This window comes from Poecile atricapillus, chromosome 6 (genome assembly GCF_030490865.1).
Source record: "Poecile atricapillus isolate bPoeAtr1 chromosome 6, bPoeAtr1.hap1, whole genome shotgun sequence".
In the NCBI taxonomy this organism is placed as follows: Eukaryota; Metazoa; Chordata; class Aves; order Passeriformes; family Paridae; genus Poecile; species Poecile atricapillus.
In genome coordinates this window covers 12,095,001-12,117,310 of record NC_081254.1, presented here as the reverse complement: position 1 = coordinate 12,117,310, position 22,310 = coordinate 12,095,001, and the positions used below count along the sequence as shown (strand labels likewise).

The window sequence follows — 22,310 nt, the reverse complement described above, 5'->3', positions numbered from 1 at the left end:
CACTTAGGAAAATGAGTATTTGTTGTATTTAAACAAAATGAATAGCAATTTCTCGGAGGTTGAGAGGTCTCAGGCTATAAATGTAGATTTCACCCTTTCATGGAAAAATATTTTTAAACTGGTTTAGCGTTTTTATTGTCTGATGTAAATAAATAATTCATGGTATAGCCTCTAAAACAGGGTTCAAGAAAAAGAAATGTCCTTTTATGTATTGTTTATTCAAATAGAATCTTGAGTGAACAAAATGTTCTATCTCACGTATTCATTTATAACCAAAAAATGTCAGGTTCTTGTTCACCAAAGCACTCAACTTCATTTATCTCTGAGCACTTGAGAAACCAAAGATCTTCTCCTGAGTAACTAAAGAAACAAGTTCTGAGACTCTGCTCTAAGTTTAATACATGAGTGTGTTACGTAATTATTTACAAGCTTAAGCAATTTACTGAACTGGTAACTTGACATCCAAGTTTATTTACATTCATGTATTGTAGCCTTGGTTAAATCTGGGAATAGAAATGCATGCTCTAGCCCTCATTTTTCACATGAGACACAAAATATATAATTAATGGTAAAGACAGGTCTTGACATTAAGCTTCTGATTTTGGAAGTTTATTTTAGTAGGTGATAAAGTTCCGCATTAGCATTTGACAGGGGAAAAAACCCATTTGTTTAAATGGCTACAAACGGTCAGGGCCAGAATGAATCCCAGCTGGTGTGGGAAAGGGAGGACAGCGCAGAAGGGGGAAGGGACGGATGAAGGACAGAGAGAAAGCAAGGATAAAACATGGCAGGTTTGGAAGTGGGCAGAGGAGTGTTGGAATTGTGACCAAGGGGAGGCCAAGGGAACGTCACAAGAGGTGAGGAAACTCCAGGGGGGCACTTGCTGGGCAAAGACACCGAGTAAGAGGAAACGGGGGTGCCAGGCCAAACAAGGGGCACTGCTTGTTAACAGAGGCAAAGGGAGCTGTGCCTCTTCTCTGAGGGAGCAGATGCAGATCAGGGTCACATATTCATCAGGATTATTGATAAGGCCATAGAGAATCAAACAAAGAGAAACAAAAAAATGTTCAATACAATCTGGGTGACGTTTCCTCTCAGAAAATAGGAAAACAAAGTAATTCCTAAAAAAAGTGTCTAAATATGAATGATCAAAAAGCTGAATGCAGGAATTTTTCAGCAGATCTAAATGTTTAGACTTTCTATCCCCCTTAGGGCTTTGAAGAACATAAGCTTCTTTATCAACATAGCCTGATATGATGCTCCTTTCTTTAGCATGCCCAAGAAGGAAAACATTGTATTGACTGAACAAACCCCCAACAGAACCTGTTTCTCCCACAAAGCTACCAGGCACGCAGGTTTCCACACACTCTACTTGAAAGAGTTTTTCTGTTTTAAGTCTGAAGTTCGCAGAGTGCTTGCAAAGCAAACTTGTATGTGTGCTCAGAGCACTGTTTGTCATGAAAAGTACTGACAACAGCAGAACACCCTAGAAGTATGAAAATACACATTTAAAACAGTTGCTGTTTTTATTCTTTGAGATGTATTGTTTGATTTTTCAGTCTGTTGCAGAGATTGCAAACAGATATATTGTCTCTTTTCCAATCCTAAAGTATTTTTTATACAAATGTATATACAAATTAATTTTTTACATCTCTGTGGTAATTAAAGGATATTCTTCCAGTGCTCAAAACGGCATTTTTACACACAAAAAGATCCAGCTATCCTTTAAACAGCCTAGAAGACACGATTTGACACCAGGAGTGTCTGCCATCATGGATTCATTTTATTTTTGCAACAGATAAAACATGTGAGATTCCTTATAGCAGACAACCTTTCTCCAATTCCACACTGGAATTACTTTTGCTTTATGTAAATATATATGGAAGTCCTCAAAATATACAAGCTGCAGTACAAATTTCAGTGCAATGCTTTTTAAAATGAGCAAGGTGAAATCTTCGTAACAGAAAGGAGGGAAGACACCTCAGAGCCAGCACAGTTCAGTACCACTGAAATGAGGCTGCTGTCTCTTTGAGTTGTTTTGAGAGCTGGCCAAATAATCCAAGACTCTGATAATTATCACACCTGTAAAAAATATAGACACTGCTTCACTTCTGGCACATCCCAGCCTGCTCTTGCTGCACTAATTCCTTCATGGAAGCACTTATTCTTCCATGATAAAGTAATACTCTATTTAATGGCTTTTTTTCCTTTTTGCCAGCCTTTAAGAAAGTCATCAGTACTGTCTCCCCAAATCCCCTCCACACTGCAGTGTTTAATGATACCTAATCTAAAGTAAGAACATAGAGCTTAATGAATATTGATTTGTCACATGAATACCAGAAGAGATTAAGTCCAAAAGTCCCCTGTAATCTGCTGGGAGAGATATGTGGAGTGCTGGAGTCAGCACAGCCAGAAAACCTTCAAAATATTTTTCTTCAGCTCTAATTTGAAAACTTCAGTGGCAAAGTTTACCCTAAGGAGAAATGATGCTAAGCACAGATTTATTTATTTCCTGCTGATGAGCACAGCCATGTGAACAACTGAGATGTTTCCTTTGTGCAGGAGGGTGCCAGAGCTGCTGAGTTAAAAGCGTAAGCTTCAAAACTGACATTGACCCTATTTATTAGCACAATAATGGGCTTGTTGTGGCTCCCCTGGCTTCCCAGGATTGCAGAGGGATATACGTGAGTGTGGTTTTGCTGTCCCAATGCAGGTGGGTGGCAAGGCAGGGTGCATGGTTGAAAATACATCCTGTGGTGTCTCCTGGAAGATCACAGTATTATTTGTGATCCTTGCTTCCAGGGCAAGGCAACAAAATCCCTTCAGAAATTATTTATCTCTAAGAACAGGCTGACTTCATTTTTTGTAAACACATGATGTTTCTCCTACAGGACATAGGGAACAGAGCTTGGACAAGTCTCTTTTGGAGTCAGATCAGCCTTCCCCTTGGGCATGGCAGTTGGAAACCACCATCCCTTAAGCCCTGGCATCTGCCATTGATGGGAATGTCACTGCTGGGAACTAGCAGGGCTGGGAAGCAGGTGAAGAAGGGCTGTTCCTCACCTGGTTCCTGCCTGGAGGAGAGGGAGGGTTTGGAGCCTGACTTCACACTTCCCTCAGGATACTCAAGTCCCCTCATAATGGCACTTTTTGATCTTGCAGAATTTCTAATTAGAAGTTAACCCTCTGATATCAAACTGTGTTTGACCTTCTTTAGAGAAATGTAAGATCTCAAACACATGCAAAACCTGTTGTTGAAAATGTGGCCTAAAAAAAATTGTAAGAAATGTTCACCTACAAGTAAAAATTTTCAGTGCAAGTTTTCCTGTTTATTAACTACTGAGGAATTGTTCACCTATTTTCAAAAACATTATCTTCATAAAGTTTCTTTTTTATTACTTTTTGTTGCTTTGAAAATAACTTTTTTTTTTTTTACAGCTATTTACTGTTTTACAAACACCTCTTATTAGTGCGTATCAGTCCTAAAAAAGCCAAAAGCACTTCAGATCCTTCAGGAATCAACAATACTTTGTATTACTACTTTGTAGACTCATAGAATAGCTGAGGTTGGCAGGGACCTCTGGAGATGTTCTAGGCCAACCCTCCTGCACAAGCAGGTTGCTCAGGCCTATGTCCAGTCAGCTTCTGAAAATCTCCATAGGATTCCACAGTGCTCTGAGCAACCTGTTCCACTGTTCAACCACCCCTACAGAAAAAAAAGAAAAACAAAACAAAACAAAAAAAAAACCCCCCCCAAAAAAAAAAACAAAACAAAACAAAAAAAAACCCACTAAAATATTCTTACTTAAAAAAAAAAAAAAAAAAAAGTCTTGTATTTCAGTTTAGGTCTATTGCCTATTGTCCTGTCACCAGAAATCACCGAGTCTGGCTCCTTTGCTCCCTGCCATCAGCTATTTACACACACTGATAAAGTGCCCCGAGTCCTGTCTTCTGATGGAAGCCCCACCTTTCTCAGCCTGTCCCTGGCATCCAGTCGCCCCTGTGGACTCTCTCTAGTGTGCCTGCATCTTTCTACTCTCCAGCTGGAGAGCCCCAGCCCGTGCTGGTGCATGGGGCTGCTCCTCCCCAGGTGCAGGGCTTTGCACTTCCTTCTGCTCAAGTGCACGATGTTCCTGTTTGCCCAATTCTCCGGCCAGTCGACTTCCCCCTGGATGGCAGCACAACTACCTGGTGCAGCAACAAGCCCTTCGAGGTCTGTACCACTGCAAACCTGAGGGCACCCCTGTGCCATCATCCACGCCGTGAACAAAGGCGCTGAACAGCACCAGACCACAGAGCATTTCAACACGGTCCCACGAAGGGGCAGTGCTCCGGAGTTAAAAAGCCAGTTTTCATGTGAGCATTTGGCTGCCGTCTCGCCGCCAAGCCTCTCTGTCCTGCTGTTATCCCTGCTCTTGTCGGCAGGAGCTCCAGGCGCTGCACAGCTCGGCACTCTGCAGCGTCACCGGCTGGCACTGGGACTGGAGCCATGGCACTCCTGCCCCAGGGAGAGCTGCAGGGGCACCCCAGACAGGATCCAACCTGCTGCTTCCAACCGAGAAACTCCTCAGGACCTCAGAGGCCGCTGCTGCCCCCAACACCCGCTCACACATTTGGCCAGCGAGAGCATTTACAGGCGCTCACCATCGAGGAGGAAAGCAGTATCTCTTAACAGGCAAATTTCGGTTGGAAGGCTCCAACAGCTGAGTTTGCTGCAGGATGGGCCCTGTGTAGATTTGGGTTGCTTCTGACAAAATTATCTATTTAAGAAACAGTTTCGGGAAAAACTGGGATGAGTATCTTATTTGAAAGTCTCAGGAGAGTTCTTTACATGATTATATGCTGTAGTAAAAGAGATAAGTTTGATTCCTTGCATAAATTATTACTATTAATAACTTAATTATAAATTTAAATATTAATTATTATAATGAATCCTTTAGTACCTAACAATTATAGAGTGTTACAAACTCTGAAATAAGCACTACAAGTCTCTAAATAAACAACATATTCATGGGCTGAAACAGACTTTTTTTCTTGAGTTGTAGGAGACCTCAGTACAATAGACACCAAAGATCTGGATTCACTTACTCCAACAGAAAGAAAACAAGTGTCAGAGTAAGAAAGAATTAGATCTCAAACCCCGGTAGGTCTGGCCTCTTCTGATGGAATTTACACACTTCTGTCATGTATTCTTCTGCTTCATGCTTCTAAATTCAGATTCTTCCCCAAGATCTTACATGCTGGTGCACTTTCAGACCTCTTCCATATCTGATCTCTTTTGGCTTTCATTTTGTGAACTGGCAAGTATTTCCTTTCTTACAGTTTAAACAAGGAGGCTCTGAGATACACTTTTGAGAATTGTGAGATTAGCCTTTCTGTATCTGTAACTCTCATTCTATTTCTGGACTTAATTCTATATTCAACACTTTTTTTTATTATATTTGTCTTTGATGCTGCTCAAGACTCTTCAGTGTTTTACTTGGCAGTGAAGAACTATGGCCATATGTAGTGTTAAGGCTGAAAGAAACGACAGAGCTGTGGCTGGAGAGGAGCTGGAAAGGGGCTCCCAAATCAAAATTTGGTTTCAATTTGGGAGTTTGATACTCCGGGGAAGTGCTGCTCTGTCCTTCCTAAGGCTCAGTTTAGGATTAAACTTGGAAAAAAATCTCAGCGCTCCATTTGGAGTGAGGCTGGAAGGAAGCTGCCAGTAGAGAAAGAGTTTAGTCCAGAATGGAGTGTTTAGCCCCGGGAAGGGCTGTGGAGCGCCCCTGCAAGGCTGGGATTAGAGCTGGCAGCATCCATTTCTGTAATTTATGTATACAGCCCTGCCACCTGAGCACCAGCCTTAAAGCATGTACTACATGCACAAGGAAGAGAGACGTCACTCCCAAGAGGTTACGGAGATCTACCTCCCGCTTCCAGAGTGCTGTGCTGTAAGGGAAGGAAACGCAAAGGTCCGGAGCTTTCTGGCACGCTGGGCAGGACAAGTCTGCAATTCACACGTAGCGAGCAGCGGCGGAGGCCGCGAGCTGGGTCAGACCCTGTCGGCGGGCTGGGAGCGTACCGCCGTGCCCGTGGAGCGCTCCCCCGCCCTGCCGTGCCCACAGGCCGCGCCATTCCCCCCTCACTGACCGCCCCGTTCCCCCCTCACTGACCGCGCCATTCCCCCCTCACTGACCCCGCCGTTCCCCCCTCACTGACCGCGCCATTCCCCCCTCACTGACCGCGCCATTCCCCCCTCACTGACCGCGCCATTCCCCCCTCACTGACCGCGCCATTCCCCCCTCACTGACCGCCCCGTTCCCCCCTCACTGACCCCGCCATCCCCCCCTCACTGACCGCCCCGTTCCCCCCCTCACTGACCGCCCCGTTCCCCCCCTCACTGACCCCGCCATTCCCCCCTCACTGACCCCGCCATTCCCCCCTCACTGACCGCCCCGTCCCCCCCTCACTGACCGCCCCATTCCCCCTCACTACCCGCGGTTTCCCGCCGCGCCCAGCGTCCCCCGGGCCCTGCGTCCCCCGGGCCCTGCGCCACCCGCGCGCGCCCCCTGCCGTCGCGCTCGCCCGCGCGCTTCCAGAACCATCGCTGCCCCGGACAAAGATGGCGGCCGCGTGCACGTCACCGCCCCGCCGGCCAATGGCGCCCGCGGGCCCGGCGCTCACGTGGCCGGAGCGAGCCAGTCGCGGGGGGCGCGCGGGGCGGCTGGCGTCACTTCCGCTGCCGGGGCCGGGTGTGGTGCGGCGGCGGAGCTGGGCCGAGGGCGCAGGAGGCGGCGGGGACTGCGCGGGGCCGGCCCGGGACAGGTGCGGGGCCGGTACCGGGGCGGGGCTGTGGGCCGAAAGCGGCAGGGGACCTGCCCGGGCCGAGTCGGGCGGCGGCAACCGCCGCTTAGCCGGTGCTGGGAGGGGTTTCTCCGCGCTGTGGGGCGGCACTGTTTCTCCAGCGCTTCGTTACGCCACTGCCAGTTAATATGTGGGAATGTTGTTCTGTTTTTAGCTCTCGGCTCTCTGCCGTCCGTGCTCTTGATAAAGAGCTACCTTAGTTACCTTGCTCTAAATACCAGTTTCCAAAAAGGAAAGTTAAATCCAGCGAGCAGGCCCTGTCAGTTCCTGCAGCCCGTGTCATCCCCTGGGAGAGCTGCGTTTCATGGCACAATCGGGATGCGCCTCGTAAAGTACTTCCCGTACTGCAAAAGCAGCGTTTCATAACTGCGCTGCAGAGCAAAGTGACTTTCTAGCACCAGGATTATTATATTCTCCGTCACCTCTCTGTGATTAATGTGAGCTTTCCAGTGCTGTGCGTGCTTGTTTCTCACTGGTGTTTAAACCTGCTTTTCTTTAGAATACTCTTAGCTTATATTGATCACTGCACGTACAAGTTATGACTGGTCATTTGGAAAAAGACACTGGTAGTTGCGGTGTCCCTTGATATCAGAGGTCGTGTGTAATTGTAGTTAAAGTACATTAAAGTGACTCAGAGGCCTTGGGGTTTTTGTATGAGATGCACCATTTGTGGCAGTGAGTTGGCAGTTTTCATGCTACCAGCGGGACACACAGGCTGGCTCTGCTGGTGCTGTCAATTTACCCGTGAGTGGTCATTGTTTTCTGGTCAGAATTGCACCTGAACCTGTGTTCTGGGCTGTGACCTTGACCAAATGCTGTGTCCATAAAGTAACCAGTTCTTCAAAGGATGGCTTAAAATCTCTGACTGAGTATTTTCCACCATACATATTGTGCTGGTTGCTTATTTGGGTTTATACTTATATGGAGTTTTTAGTAAATTTGGAGAGCCGAGTAGTTATGCAGTGTAGTGTTTCAAAACGGTGGTTAGTTGCTTAAGTAATTCAAACATAAATACATAAAGGGTTTTGATTTAATTTATGCATATGAAAAGTGGTATGTGCTCCTGTTCTTGAGTAAATTGTGAGAGAGAAGTCTCTGATGGAACAGGTAAAGCAAGGTTAAACTTTGTATTCAAGAGCTGCTATTGCAGTACTTCAGTAATAATAATGTTTTTGCTGCAGATTTTCTTTGGTTGATTTGTTTGGTTTATTACTTCTGTCCTAGTTGAGAATAAGTAGTAAGTGTATCTTGTTTGAAAACCATGTAACAAAACAGCAAAAACATTTTGTTGTGCATTTGCAGGATCACAGCGTGTTAAGTCATCTAAGCAACCATGCTGGCTGCCAGGCTGGTGTGCCTGAGGGCACTGCCATGCCAGGCCATCCGCCCCACCATCAGTCAGGCTTCCCCAGCCTTGAGGAGCTCCAGTATAAAAGCATACAGGCTGTGGCAGCCTAGCCAGGTAAGGTAATTCTCTTTCTGATGGCCCTGACTGCATTTATTTTAAAGGGTTGAGTGTATTGCCAAAAGAATCGCTTTCCATGGAGTACCTGATGTGAATGAGCATGAGGCTTCTGCTTATTTGAGGTGCCTACTCTAATTTACTGAAGGAAGAATGTTGTTCAGTCAAAACACAGGGGTTTTGGAGCAGTTGAAGTGAAATCTTCTGTTTCAGTGACTGAGTTGTGTATTGAAATTAATGGGCAAAAGAGCTCAAAAGAGGTAGGTAGAGATGGGCAGGCCTTACTAGGTAAGGTGGGAGGAGTAGAAATTATTGTCCTGTCTCCCTGCTCACAAGTTAGAGTCTGAAATATAGCATTAAAATAAACACTTTCCTTTCAATTATTTTAGTCCCAATATGTGTTTAGAGCTGTTGTCTAGGTTAGAGAAATTTCTAAGCTATGGCAGGACAATCACAGATCTAACCAACTTTTTTAAAAACCAGACTGTCCCTTAGACACTGTTTATTCTTCATTGAGAGAGGATGTCAGACCTGCAGCTCACAACTGTTAAGGGCTGTTGTTGCTCTTCTGACATCTTGATGAAAATGCTAGTGGCAAATTCTTCACCTCCTTTTTATTTTCCTCTGAAGCATTCTAAGTTTATCGGTACATGGTGGGTTTTTTCTGTGTGTGAATGTTCTAGTGTTGGGCTGGATTTCATTAGCTGCCAAACACAACCAAACTGAAGGGCTCTGGTAAAACCCTTGAATTGTAGTGTTCTAATGGCTGATGAGAGTAATGCTTGTAGGCTTTGTATTTTAGTGTTGAAACAAACTCACAGCTTGATGTCCTTGACTGCTCAGATGCAATTTAATTTAAGAATTCCTGTAAAAAGTGGTCAGAAAACTTTTGGATTTGAATTTCAATATGAGTGTATTCTGTGTTGCTCTTGCAACTTACTAAGACTGTGATCAGCATACTATAATTACTTGTAGCTTGTTGACCTTACAAATCTTGAGTTTCTAGGCCTTCGTTCAAGGTTTGCTCTATAAATCAAGGTTAGACTTAAAAGCAAAAAAATTATGCTGCTTTTTCAGCTTTAGTGTCTGTAAAATGTAAGTATTGTGCAAGACTTTCTTTTTACATTGAAGTGTTTTCATGAAGAGTGTTTTAGCGTAGAAAGCAAAACACTTTTTTACAAAACAAAAAAGTAATGCTTATGCTTTTATATTTAACAAAGAGGTTTGTGGCAGTGTTTAGTACAGTGGGAGTAGAGTAGAAGAAATGCAGTCTGAAAATTCCAGCTTCTGGAATTCACTGCACTGGTTCTGTACTTCTAGAATATGTGAATGTTTTTCACAAAGGTTCCTAAACATTAATATTCACTTGTTTTCCTTGAGCACAGTTGCTTTGTGTGTATGAAGGTAAGCACAGATTAATAAGAGATTAGTTAACAATTTTAAGTTTAGTGAGTAAGTTGGTAATAAAATTGTTATCTTCTATTTTATTTCATTAAATATTTTTATGTTATTTCTGAATCTAACAGAGTTATGCATCCAGAGTAAAAATGGGCACAAGACGTGGAAAACTTAGCCAGGAAGTGAAAGAAGCAGCATTTGAACCATCTGCAGAAACTGCACTTAAAGGTAGAGGAGCTCTGCTTTAAATACTGAGAATCTTTGAAACTTAACTTAAGACTTCCTTAAAAGAAGTAACATGGTTGTTACTACTGAAACTGGTAGAGAACTGACTTGAACTTAAGCAAAGAAGGAGGGGTAAAATGGAGCAGCTACTGCAGACACATCAAAATTCAGACGAGGATGTTGTTAACTATCCAAGGAAGAGCATTAATGAGAGTGTGTGTTTTTATTTCTTTACACAGCTGATCGCCTGGGGAAATTCATTGTTGCTGGAGGGGCTGCTGTAGGCCTGGGAGCCCTGTGCTACTATGGAATGGGCATGTCCAGTGAGATTGGAGCTATCGAAAGAGCTGCGTAAGTAAGATGGTTTACTCCTTTAATGAAGCAAATCTCTTTATCTGTCTCTTCTTTAGCTGCTATCACCCAGTGTGCACTCATGTTTTTCTAAGCTCTGAAGAGTAAGCCCCCACCTATGCCTCTGCAGGTGTCTTACAAGGTGTGCTTCAGATAACTTTGGAAGTGTGGTCTTCTGGAAAGAATTGCTAACACCAGTTTCCCTGGTGTTCTTATGAGACTGCTTATTAGACTTTAATACAGCTGTTAAAAAAGTCTTCATTAAACACTGTATCTTGGCATAAGCTTTGATCTAAAAAATGTGTTCTTAAAACTTTGGTGAATTGCTCCTTGGTCAAAAAAAATCCTGTCTGATGGCAAAACTGTATAGTAAGACTTAAAAGATGGGTAGTAATAAGCATGGGTTTGGGAGAAATGTATGCTGGGGACATTTTGCTTTATTTTGCATTTGTATTTGGAAGTTGCAGTCTGCATTTATGCTGAATGTGTGCTGTTTGTGTCTGTGAGAAGCTTGGCATAGCTATGTCTAATTCTTTTCTGCAGAAGCCTTGAATAACAGGTCAAAAGAGTGAAATGGGAAAGAATGCGTGCACTATGTTTAAATTTAGTGTTAGCAGGGAAGGTTCTCTGTAGTGTGAGCAAATGATACTGCAGGAACTCACTTATGTGTAGGTTTGTTGCTATTGTTAGAGCTCTCAAAATGACGTTTGTGTCCTGTGGTGTCAGATAACCGTGTGCACTGTGACTCAGCAATTGGCGAGCTGCTCAGCAGGCTGCTTAGTGCCAGTACACATTCTGTAGATCTTTACCTGAAACCAGTTTGTTATGAATGCACCCCATTCTCTTATTTTTTCTGTAGTTAAAAGCGTTCATTACTCTCTTTTCCATGTGTGCTTCCTGCTTAGAATTGAATTGTACTTAACATTATTTGTACTTTTCAGTGTTTCTACTGAGTTAACTGTTCAGTGTTCAGTGGTTCTACTGAGTTACTGAGTTAATAAGATTAAATCAGCAAGATTGACAAGTTCAGTCCCAATTGTAAAGTGAACTCATGACAGAAGTTGAGAAGTTGCTAGACCACATCACTGTTATGAAACCTCCTTTATATCCATGGCTGTGAATGTACTTAACTGCTTGGTTGTGGTTTTAGCTGCTCTCCATTCTGAACCTGGTAACTGCACAGCTCTCTATGACTGCTTCTTTTTCAGTATTTGGCCACAGTATGTGAAGGACAGAATTCAGTCTACATACATGTACTTTGCGGGCAGCATTGGCATGACAGCTCTGTCTGCTGCAGCAGTGAGCAGATCTCCTGCACTCATGAACCTCATGACAAAGGGCTCCTGGCTGGTAAGCTTTGTTATAAAAATAAAAGTATTTGCTGAGAAATGCCCCCAGATGATGGTTAATATAGTAAAAAAAAAGAGAAATGTAAACTACTTGGTGGAAAGTAAGGCAAAACTTAACCTACATTGCTGTCCCTATCAATAAAGACTATTCAGGTATCCTGATGCTACTTTGTGGTGTAAGATTTGGTGATTCTGGTCACATTCTAACATGTTTTTTCTATACTGCTTTGTTGATTTGTCAAAGACAAACTACATGAGCAAAAAACACACTATGCTATCCTTAGCAGCTGTATATATGCAAGGAAGAACCTCTTAGAATAGCTACCTAAAGCTAATGGCACAGTTTGCATTGCTGTCTGTAAATAGAAACTGGGGCCCCTGTACCTTCTTACTCTTCCCTGTGCTCTCCTGTGTAGCACTTTGAAAGCTGTCTCCTGTTGGCCAAGGATGAAATGACACTGGTAGGATTAGTACATATTCAGTGTGTTGAGCAGAGTGAAACAATAACAGTTAAATGTCAACACCTGCATAACATAGGGAGATTAATTTGATAAAGTATCATTGGTGATAAAAGTTGTACACTTCTGACCAGTTTGGTAGATGAATGATTTTGTTTGGAGCCATGAGTAAGAAGAGGCATTGAGGTTAAAAAAAGCCATTGGTAGCAAAAGCCTGTAAACTAGGTGTTGGTTTTGGGTGGAGAAATGTACAAGAAAAGGAAGACTTAACACATTTCAGGTACCTCAGTGAGAGTGAGGGGCAGAACCATGGGTTTTCCTTTTCTTACTTTACACAGCCAGGAAAGCTGTCAACAGTTAAATTTGTATTTCAAGAAAACTGATTAAAAATAAGATTACCGCAAGCTAATATCTGCAAAGATTTGGCTATAACTTTACTGGAGTAAAATCAATGAATACTCCCGTTGTGAATTAGGTTGCTGTTTTCAGAATTGGTGTTGACTTTCAGACTAGGAGATTAGAACAGAGACCATAATTCTATACTCTAACTTCAGCTCTGTAATGCTGTTTCTTCAGGCAATTGGTGCAACTTTTGCAGCCATGATTGGTGCTGGAATGTTGGTCAGGAGCATACCCTATGAAAATAATCCAGTAGCTAAACATGCAGCATGGATGATGCATTCAGGTATGTGGTTTCAGTGTTTATGGTAGAGATGTCTGTGCTTCAGTGTGACCAGATGCTTACTTTAACAAAACTCCAGCTTTAAACTTTTACATACTGCTGTAGGAGAGTTGGGATTTTTCAGAGATCAGCTGAAACTGAACTCCTGAATGTCAGGGAAAGATGTCTTTTAAGTGTCCTTAACAGGACCCTAGTGTTCATAATCTTTTAAAAGTCATGCTCAAGTTAAACTTGAGGTGTGTATACTCTAATTGAATAGAACCTAGATGGTTTCATGGCTGCTTTGGTTTTTTGCTTTCTACCACCACTTCTGTAAGTGCTCTTGCCTACACTAACCATTCTTCAGCTGTGCAGGATAGGAGGCATTTGAAAACCTGACTAGAAAAAGTGATTTTAATAGTAGTTTACTTTTGAGATATGTGTCCATCAGGTATTAAAGCTGTGAGTACAGATCAATTTCTCACTAATGATGCCTGCTTCAAATAACAATGGCTCTCATTTTTCCAAACTGTTTTGCCAGAAATACTTTCTTGTTCAGAAAAGACATGTTGATATTGGGCACTGGAATCATGTTTACCTCTCCAGAGCTACCATGTCTGCCAAGAAGAAATCGTGTTTATTGCAGTGATTGTTATTAAGTGAAACAACCTAATGAGATATTAATGGGCTAGATACATGTTTCCTACAAGCCTCTAGCAAAAAAATCTGATTTACTTGCCTAACTAATTGTTGTATCAGAAATCTGTCCTGCTTCTCGGTGTTGCATGCTCCTAATGCTGTTATGTAGTTGATTAGTCTGTGTTAAATATCTCTTCTTATGAGCTCTGTTATGAACCTATCAGTATGTTGACTTCTGTTAATCTTTTTTTTCCCCAAGATGGGCTCACTGAAGTATTCTAGTGCTAAATAAAAATATGTTGTGGAATTTAAGGTTGCTAATTTATTGTGCTCTTCTACATAAGAGCACAACCAAGTGCATTGGTGTTTTGTTGTGCATGGATTAGTTTGAGCCGTGCCATCTGACTGGAGATGAAAAAATTAAGTGGGTTTGGCATGTGGTGTTCCAAGTCCTACATGTGTTCTGTTCTGCTTTGCCTAGGTGTCATGGGTGCAGTGGTAGCTCCTCTGGCCTTCCTTGGTGGTCCTCTGCTGATCAGAGCTGCCTGGTACACCGCTGGAATTGTTGGGGGGCTCTCAACTGTGGCCATGTGTGCTCCGAGTGAGAAATTCCTGAACATGGGAGCACCACTTGGCGTAGGCTTAGGCTTTGTTATTGCTTCTTCAATCGGTAAGATACTGTTTCAATACTGTCATATTAAGTAGGCTATAAACCTAAGCTGCTAAGGTACAGCTCACAGTCAGTTGCAGTGTGGTCTGCCCAGTGAAGATTTGCCTTAAATACAGCCTTTGCAACTCCAGCACAGCAGAAAATACTCTTGTCATGTTTGTTCTTGAAAACAAATGTGGAGTTATGGTTCTGGCAGATGTTAGTCTGACAAACAGCCAGTTGGGATGCCTTGTATTTAAGGTACTGCCAGTGAGTAGGGAAGGCAGTAAATGTGATCTTAGTTCTTGATCCACTTGTTTTCCTTCATGTGTTGTGGTCATTGTAGTCATAGGTACTTTCACCTGAAGAAAAATGCACAGTTCCCTGGGGTATTCAAAATGAATGGATCAGGCTGTATATGTGACATCTTCAGTGTGCATGCTGAACCTCTTGATATCAAACACACACTACAAATTGGGCCTTGAACACTTACTGAAAAATGCATGCTCCAGTGACTGGAGTTTGGCCTAGCTCAGGGTAGCAGATACCCTCAGTTACCTTTAACACTTGTACATTCCTCTCCAGGATCCATGTTCTTGCCTCCCACCTCTGCTCTTGGTGCTGGCTTGTATTCAGTAGCGGTCTATGGCGGCCTGGTGCTCTTCAGCATGTTCCTGCTCTATGACACACAGCTGGTGGTCAAACGGGCTGAAACTCTGCCCCTCTACGGAGTGACTAAATACGACCCCATCAACGCGTAAGTGTTCTCTGTTGCCACAGCTGATCTCACTGCCTGGGTAAGAATTTACCTCAAGTTAGGGTGAAGTATGCTTCAAAAACAGCCTATTGTTTATTGTTCAAAAGTGTATTGCTGTTAAATGTGAAGAATCACAGGGTTTGAAAATAACAGTGAGAAAATAGATACTGAAGTAAAAACTGAAATCATTGTGAGAAATAGCATTGAACGTGTGATGCCTCCAGCGATACATTCTGAAACGTATTTTTGTTTTCTAAAGCGTTGCTGACAGAATGTATAGCTGCTTTCTGAAAATAACTGTCAGTATCAGTTGAGACAAAAAAAGTTAATCTTTCCATAGTCATTTAATATTTATCAGTCTTTGTCACTAAATAAAAGAGCTGCAATGGTGTGATAGTGAAGGAAGGATTGACTCCTCAGTAAAAGACCAAGTCTGACTAACAAGTAATTTTCTTGTAAATGTCTGCCTGATCCTAGGTGAATTCTTACCTCCTCGGTTCTGTTTTATTCTAATTAGAGTAGAGTAATACTGATCTTGAAAATTCTTGGAGATAAACAGATCAAAGTTCAATATAAAAGCAGTGGCTCCTGTATGAAAGCAGTATACTGTCTGTTAGGATTTCTGCAAGGAGTTCTTGCTGGCAGAGGTCATAGAACAAAATACAGGTGTTCTTTGACATACAAAGCACTGAGGACAGTCTTAGCTGGGTTTTGTAAAGATAGTTCATGCAGGCTCTTAAAATGAAGTATAATGGTGTGAAACAACAAATAATTCTGTGTCTGTTTAACATTAGTAACTGTGATTTCTTGTCTCCTAGATGCCTGGGTATCTACACTGATACACTGAACATCTTCATTCGAGTGGCCACCATGCTTGCAAGTGGTGGAGGTGGCAGGAAAAAGTAAACAGAGACTCACCTTTGCAGCTGTCTGACAGCCTACCTAGTGCACATACTAAATAAACATTCATGGTTAAAGCAGTAATGCTCCAAGTGAGAATTTTAAAGCATTTCAGCATATTGGTTCAGTGCAATGTGATTCAGTCTTAGTTTCTCTTCAAACACTTTCCAGCTCTGTGTTTAAAATAGTCTGAACTGCTTCTAATTGTACATTATTTTGGGAAAGTAAATTATTTTTAATATATGAATAAAATAGTCCTACCTGCTTTTTAAGGGGCTTGATGACAGTTCAACTCTTACTTTCTTTTTTTTTTTTTTTTTCACTGTTGTTGCATATTAAAGGAAGTAATTTTTGAACTGATACCCCTTAGGCAGTTAGGGGTACAAGCTACTTCATGAAATGCTGCTTAGATCCATTAATTTTCAATTAAGTTTCATAAATTTTATTTTAGTGATGTATTCAGCAGAACTGAATAAATTGCATATGGCCCTAAATGTGATCATGAATTTGACCTGGGCAGAAATTTCAGAAAAGTTTAAGCAGTTGTTTAAGCAGGATTTGACAGGTTAGCTGACCAAAAAGTGTTAAGGAGACAAGAGTGGGAACTATGCAGCATTTGTCTCATATGAACTCTGGTCTCCTTCTGGAGGACCCATGAGAATTCTTTGCTTTAATGTTGACTGGCTATAATAGCTAGCTTATTTTGATACTAGATTTATAAAACTGGTGAATGGTAATATAGCTGTGTCTTTCTTCTGGTGGCTAAATTCATGTATTGCAAATGAGGGTATGTCCAGAAGAGCTCCTAGTCATCATCTCTTGGAAGTTTGTACAATTGGCACAAAATTGGGAATAGAGGATGTCAGGTTGTAAACCCCAGGATCATAAATTTGCCATACTGTTGTGTGCTTTAGTCTGTTTAACTCTTCTCTAAACTGATAACGTTAAACTTGGTCTAAAAGAAATGTTCCCTAACTGTGAAATTGATTTAACAGTAAGAAATTTATACTTTCCAGACTCTTGCTATATGTTGGAATAAAAGGGGAGTTCTTGGGCCATGAAAATTTTGACTTAATGTCAGCAGCTCTTATTTTCAGTTTCTGGCAAATATGTTTATGTATTGACCTATGAACAATAAAGTTCTAGCTTCACAAGTTGACTACTCTCACTTTTCCCCATGTTAACAAATATTTTAGTACCCCGGCACTAACAGCTTGGTGAAGAGTACTATAAATATTTTTTTGGCTATGATTACAATTTCCTTTGTAAGAGAGTACATATTCCTCTAAAAAAATCTGCAGAGATGATTCTCAGTTTCACTGGCTAGCACCTTTTTGGGGGTGTTTCTCAGTTGGAACATACTGGCGACACTTGAAGTGGTTCTGTTGGTGTAACCTGTTGGCCACTTACTGCAGCCACTGCTGCTTTTATGACTGTGACACACTGTAGTATGTTTTGACTCTTCAAACAGAGGGAAGAAAATTGATTGTGAAGAACCTTGTTGCAGCTCCTTTGTGTCCAAAAATTATAAGTCACAATCTAGTTCCTGGGACTATTACAGCTAGAGGGACATCGGTAGTTCTCAGAAGGAAGAAATCTTTGGATCATATCAGTTGTAAGTAGCCTGTTCAGAGAGTTTTATCTTTTTAAGCAATTTGATACCCTGAATTTCTCTATACTTTTACTGTAGCTGAACACAGCAGTGTGCTTGTCCTCAAAGTATGAAGCGTTGTCTTCAAAATCTGAAATGTATGGGAAGCTGTCTTAAAATTCTGACATTCATGCTTGTTACAAAAGAAAACTCAGGCAAAACACCTTTTGTCTAGATTCTGAGTTAGAAGTTTTAGAGGTTGACTATGAACCAAGGGAGGGATTTTGGACTGTTTGGAATAGTGAGGTGTAGAAACCCACACTGTTTACGGGAGGTGTTTGCATGGAAAAGTGAGACCAACAGGAAATCTAATAACCTTTTGAGAAAGTACCTGAAGAAACATGAGGAAAGGTGTGATTTGGCTTCTGTGGATGAGATTACAGCGCTAGCAATACTTCCTAGTGTTGGTCTCCAAAAAAAGAAAAAAAAATGGAATTGCTCCTTCACATTTGAAGTTTTAAGTCAAAAATTAGGATATATTGGATATACCTTAATCAAGACAGCTCTGATTTGATGTGAGAGAAAAATCTGGAGCCAGCACTAGTGTCAGTGACACCTGGCAGACCTACTTAGGATCATAAAACTGAGATTTTCTGCAGGTCCAGGCATGACTCATCAATACGTAAATTGAATTTGGCTAAAAATTCCCCACCTTCTACAGTAATTTCTTATTATGCATTCCAAAAGACATTAAAGACATAAACACTGTGTTTAGTATACAGTTTAATTAAATTCTGATCATTGCCACTGATTTTAGCTGGTTTCTATGGATTTTCATGATGTTTCAAGTAATTCTCCTTTTAAATCATTATCTAAATAAGTGGCTACATAATGTTTAATCATTTACTTCAATTCCATCAAGAATGTAAACCAGTTATTTTCCTAAGAAAGTGTTCTTCACCATCAGCTAGTGTAATTAAGATGGCCAGATGTAACTGACACATATTTTAAGTTTGCATGGCAGAATGCAACATGAAATTTAGATTTCACCTAATTATTGGATGTAATTAGCTTTGCAATTTTCATCCAGCTTGCTCCACCTCTAATGCTGCTGAAAGCTGTCAGATAATACGCACGTACATTCATAAAACCTTTATAATAGTTCACCTATAACAAAGTAACAGGGCATGTCTGGGGTCTTTATGTAACTTGAATTGGTCTCAGGACAAAGATAATTCCTTCCTCTTCCTGCTGTTATTAAAGAGCAGAACTTTTTTTTTTTTAAACTCTTCAATACGTGGAAATAATGCAAGAATACAGCATCATTTTCCTTGAACTTCAGTTCATAGAATTTGGAAGTTGTTTCCATAAGTTCACTTCAAATTTTGAAACAGACCATCTGGAAATAAAAAATGGGAGTGCATTTAAATAATCCCTTAACAGAGTGTTGAGGTAAGAACTGGATTTTTATTTCAATATTCAACCATCTTAGTGACCTTTACCTACTTTAGTCATCGGTAAGAAAGCGAGATGGGGAAAGCCAGAGCCAGGCTCTTGCAACACAGGAAACAATCCATCCATCAGTCTGTGGCAGCCGTGGTGAGGGTGGCTGTCCAGACCTGTCACCTGGCGCTGGAGGGCAGCTGCTGCAGAGGCACGTGGCCTTGTGGCACAAGGCGTGACATCGGGCACTAGCCCAGCATTCACCCACCCTGTTCCACCAAATACCACACACAACTGACACCATTGAAGCACAAACCTGACATGTCTGAGAGTGATGGCTTTGACATCTCTAACCACCTCTCCTTTGCCAGTGATGAATAGGAATAGATCCAGAAAATACCATCTTTGCTAATTCCTTCACTCAGTTTTGACACCATTTGGTGTGTTCCTACAGACATCATTAAGCTTCTGAACAAATCTTTAGTACTGCTGTAAGGCATTTCTTTTATGAGCTCGTACAGAACAGCTAAACCTTTACTGAAATATAGTGGTGTTTGTTTTGCCTTGTATGAATGAGCAACCTTGTAATGCATTATGTATTACATAATTACATTTTGTATTCTTGCTAGTGAAGAACACCAAAAAGAACTACTGAAACTGTTTTTTTATTATTACAGTTTCTGTTATAGAAAAAGCATGGCAACACATTCTTGTAATGTTGATCAACAAAGAAATTAAAGTGGGAGAGGGAAGAAAACAAAAAGCTTCCAACTACTGTCAGAGAAAAAATGTAATTAAAATTTTAACTGGAAAATCCAGGATTAAATACAACTTGGATAAAAAATGCTAACTTTACATTTTTATAAATTGCATGGTGGTCTGGGTATCTGTGGAAGTACCAGACTTCATCCTAGACACGAACTCAACACCACTTGTATCAATCACATCCTTGGAGTTACAGGTTTACTTTGTGCAAGTCTAAAATCACTGCATGATCCCACCTGGACACAAGATGTTGCACAGCGACTGACCCTACAATTCCTGACTGTAGCAATACTCTATTCAGGGATGAAGATCACTTTTTTCTTCCTAAGCAGTGCAATACATCCTTATCCATCACCATCTTTTCTAAGAAAAATGATGCCACGAGTTAAAAAACCCAACAAACTGCAAAACCAAACATGATTTGCATGTCTTATAGCACTACATTCCTTCAGGACTTCTGAAGAACTTGTAGGAGCAAGAGCCACTGATCAGATTCCTCGTCCCACCCAAGACAATATAAGAAAACAAAATTCCACACGTGTTTGCAGAAGTCTGAAGGGGATAAGAACTACCAGCTGAGCTGAAATGCAAAAATCTCATTCATTTGTCATTTATATCTCATACACAGATGGATTCATACAAAACCTGGGCTCTTAAAAGCTTCGGCAGAGTTCTCCTGTCTCATCAAATTTTTATGTAGAAGAAAAGTCAATGCTGCTGAAGTCTTTTTTCTTTTACTCCTTCCTAGTCACATTAAGTACAACTGAGGTGACCATAACTTCTTTGGTGGACAGACTGTTTTCAATGCATTGAAATGGTGCCCAATAAACTGGATTATGGGATTTTAGCAAGCAGACAGTAAATCAGCAGTGGAACGTTCTCCTCAAATGTCTCTCTGTAGGAGGTGGCAGGAAGAAAAGTTGAAATTCATACCATTATAGAAGTGGAAAGATCTTTAGCCTGTAAATTCCTTAGTTCAAGTTCTGGACTTCATTACCAACTAATTTTGCTTCTATGACATGATCTGCATATCTACAATGTACAGGATAACCAGAATGAGGTGACAGTGGCCAAGTAACAGCATCAGGACAAAACACTGTTATCTCTGCAACCACCTCTGATCAGATAGCAGAGACAGGGCTTATTCATGTTTTTAAGAAAGAGATGAATATGCAGAACAATCTCAAAATCTTTCCAAAAGCCTACGGGCTGACATCTGCACAGTATTTTCTGTTTTGGAGGCTTTCCAGCTGAAGTAAACACCTTATCTATTCAGGAAAAAGACGATTGAGATGCCTGCCAAGACATCTGTTATTGTACCATTTCACTTCCTCTTACCAAGTTTTCTGAATTTAAGCATTGGGCAGCCAGACTAGTTACTTTGTACAGAAGGCCAGATAGACTTCATATTCTTCTATCATCTTTCTGAAAAACAAAACAAATAAAGTATTGATTGAAACAAGGACAAATCCTTTAGAGCAAGAGGGAAGTGGCAAGAGGGATAACTTTCCCTTCTTGGATGCCTGGTTTTTCCCTACTCTGTGGTAAGTAACATGCAGTGGGAGCAGATCTGCCTCCATAATGAGAGGGTTACACTCCATAATGAGAAGGTTACACAGCTCCTCTCATCACCCCGTCATGGAAGTGCGAGCTCTGGCAGATTAACTGTCAAAAACAGTCTCTTAAATCGCACCTTGCCTGAACTAGAAGACTGGGCTACCACAAGAAAGAAGTGTTTCCATCACACACACACACTGAACACGGCACCCAATGTAAATGTCTCTGGCCTGAACCCTTGCCTGATTTCATTATTCCATTTAGGAGCCTACAGCAACCAGATAAACCTCATCACATCTAGACTTTGAAAAACCAGAGAGAGAGCACGTTAAGTAAACAGGGGGAAAGGGGAAGCATACTTTGTTCAACATTTACCACATTGCCAGCAGGAGGAAAGTTAAAACCAAGCAAAATAAGAACTGCAAGTTCCACTTTAATAGAGCTGTCCAGGACAGGGACCTGTGAATGGAGCTTAGATGCCCTGAGCAGCACACATGAGACAGACACACCAGCTGGCAGCTCTGCAGAGGCTTTACTTGCAGACACAACCTGAGGAGTGGCAGGGCACTCATTAAAAAAGCTGTGTCAAAGATGCTTTAAACCCTGTTCCAGGAGAGTCTTCAAAGTGTTTATCAGCTCACCATAAACTGCTAGGAGAAGTTATAACCTCAGTCATTCTTCATTCTGATCTTTGTTAGTTACTATATCCCAGATGTTGTCATTCTGCCTCTCATACATTGATGCTACTACAGCCTTCAGTCTCTATGTTTCCTCCTTTAAAAACAGGTCAGCACATGGTCCTGGACAACTACATTGGTTCACCATAACTTGTCTACCTTGAGTTAAATTAATTTTATATCCTGAAAGTCTTTAATGTTTCCTGCCTTCTCACAGCTCAAAAGTTAGTTTCATTTAGCCCTAAAGTTAACAAGACCGTTTACTCCAACTATGTTATTCTCCTTATGTCACAAACAGCTGCTTCAACCTGGTTAGAAGTTTTCATATAAAAAATGCAGATTCTTCTTAGAATGGCATGACCTTTAGAAATACTAATGAATCTTATATTAGCATACCAACTCCAGAAATAGTGACTCTATGAAGATTGCAAATTAAAGAGTTTTGGCAAGCACTAAAAGAGATTCTGGATCATGCCTTAATTTAATGTTAAGAAATCAAACTACTTTCTTTAAGATTTTGAGAGACAATGTAGCTTTTGAGCACCATTATGTTGCATTCATGCAAATGTAATGCAAATCTCA

General features: G+C 41.4%; 1 protein-coding gene and 1 long non-coding RNA gene across 2 annotated transcripts; one reads left to right on the top strand and one right to left on the bottom strand.

Moving 5' to 3' along the window:
• Window positions 1–493: 493 nt before the first annotated feature.
• LOC131580548 (uncharacterized) lies at window positions 494–6,147 on the bottom strand. Its single transcript, XR_009277888.1, has 3 exons — window positions 5,910–6,147; window positions 4,645–4,760; window positions 494–3,706 (listed from the first exon to the last, which is right to left on the bottom strand). It is a non-coding gene; the product is annotated as an uncharacterized LOC131580548 (long non-coding RNA).
• Window positions 6,148–6,670: 523 nt separating this feature from the next.
• Window positions 6,671–16,854, top strand: GHITM (growth hormone inducible transmembrane protein). Its single transcript, XM_058841180.1, has 9 exons — window positions 6,671–6,807; window positions 8,149–8,308; window positions 9,835–9,934; window positions 10,171–10,282; window positions 11,491–11,632; window positions 12,666–12,774; window positions 13,871–14,059; window positions 14,624–14,795; window positions 15,614–16,854. The coding sequence occupies exons 2-9, from the start codon at window positions 8,180–8,182 to the stop codon at window positions 15,699–15,701; spliced, it is 1,041 nt and encodes a 346-aa protein (XP_058697163.1). The 5' UTR covers window positions 6,671–6,807; window positions 8,149–8,179; the 3' UTR covers window positions 15,702–16,854.
• Window positions 16,855–22,310: the final 5,456 nt, after the last annotated feature.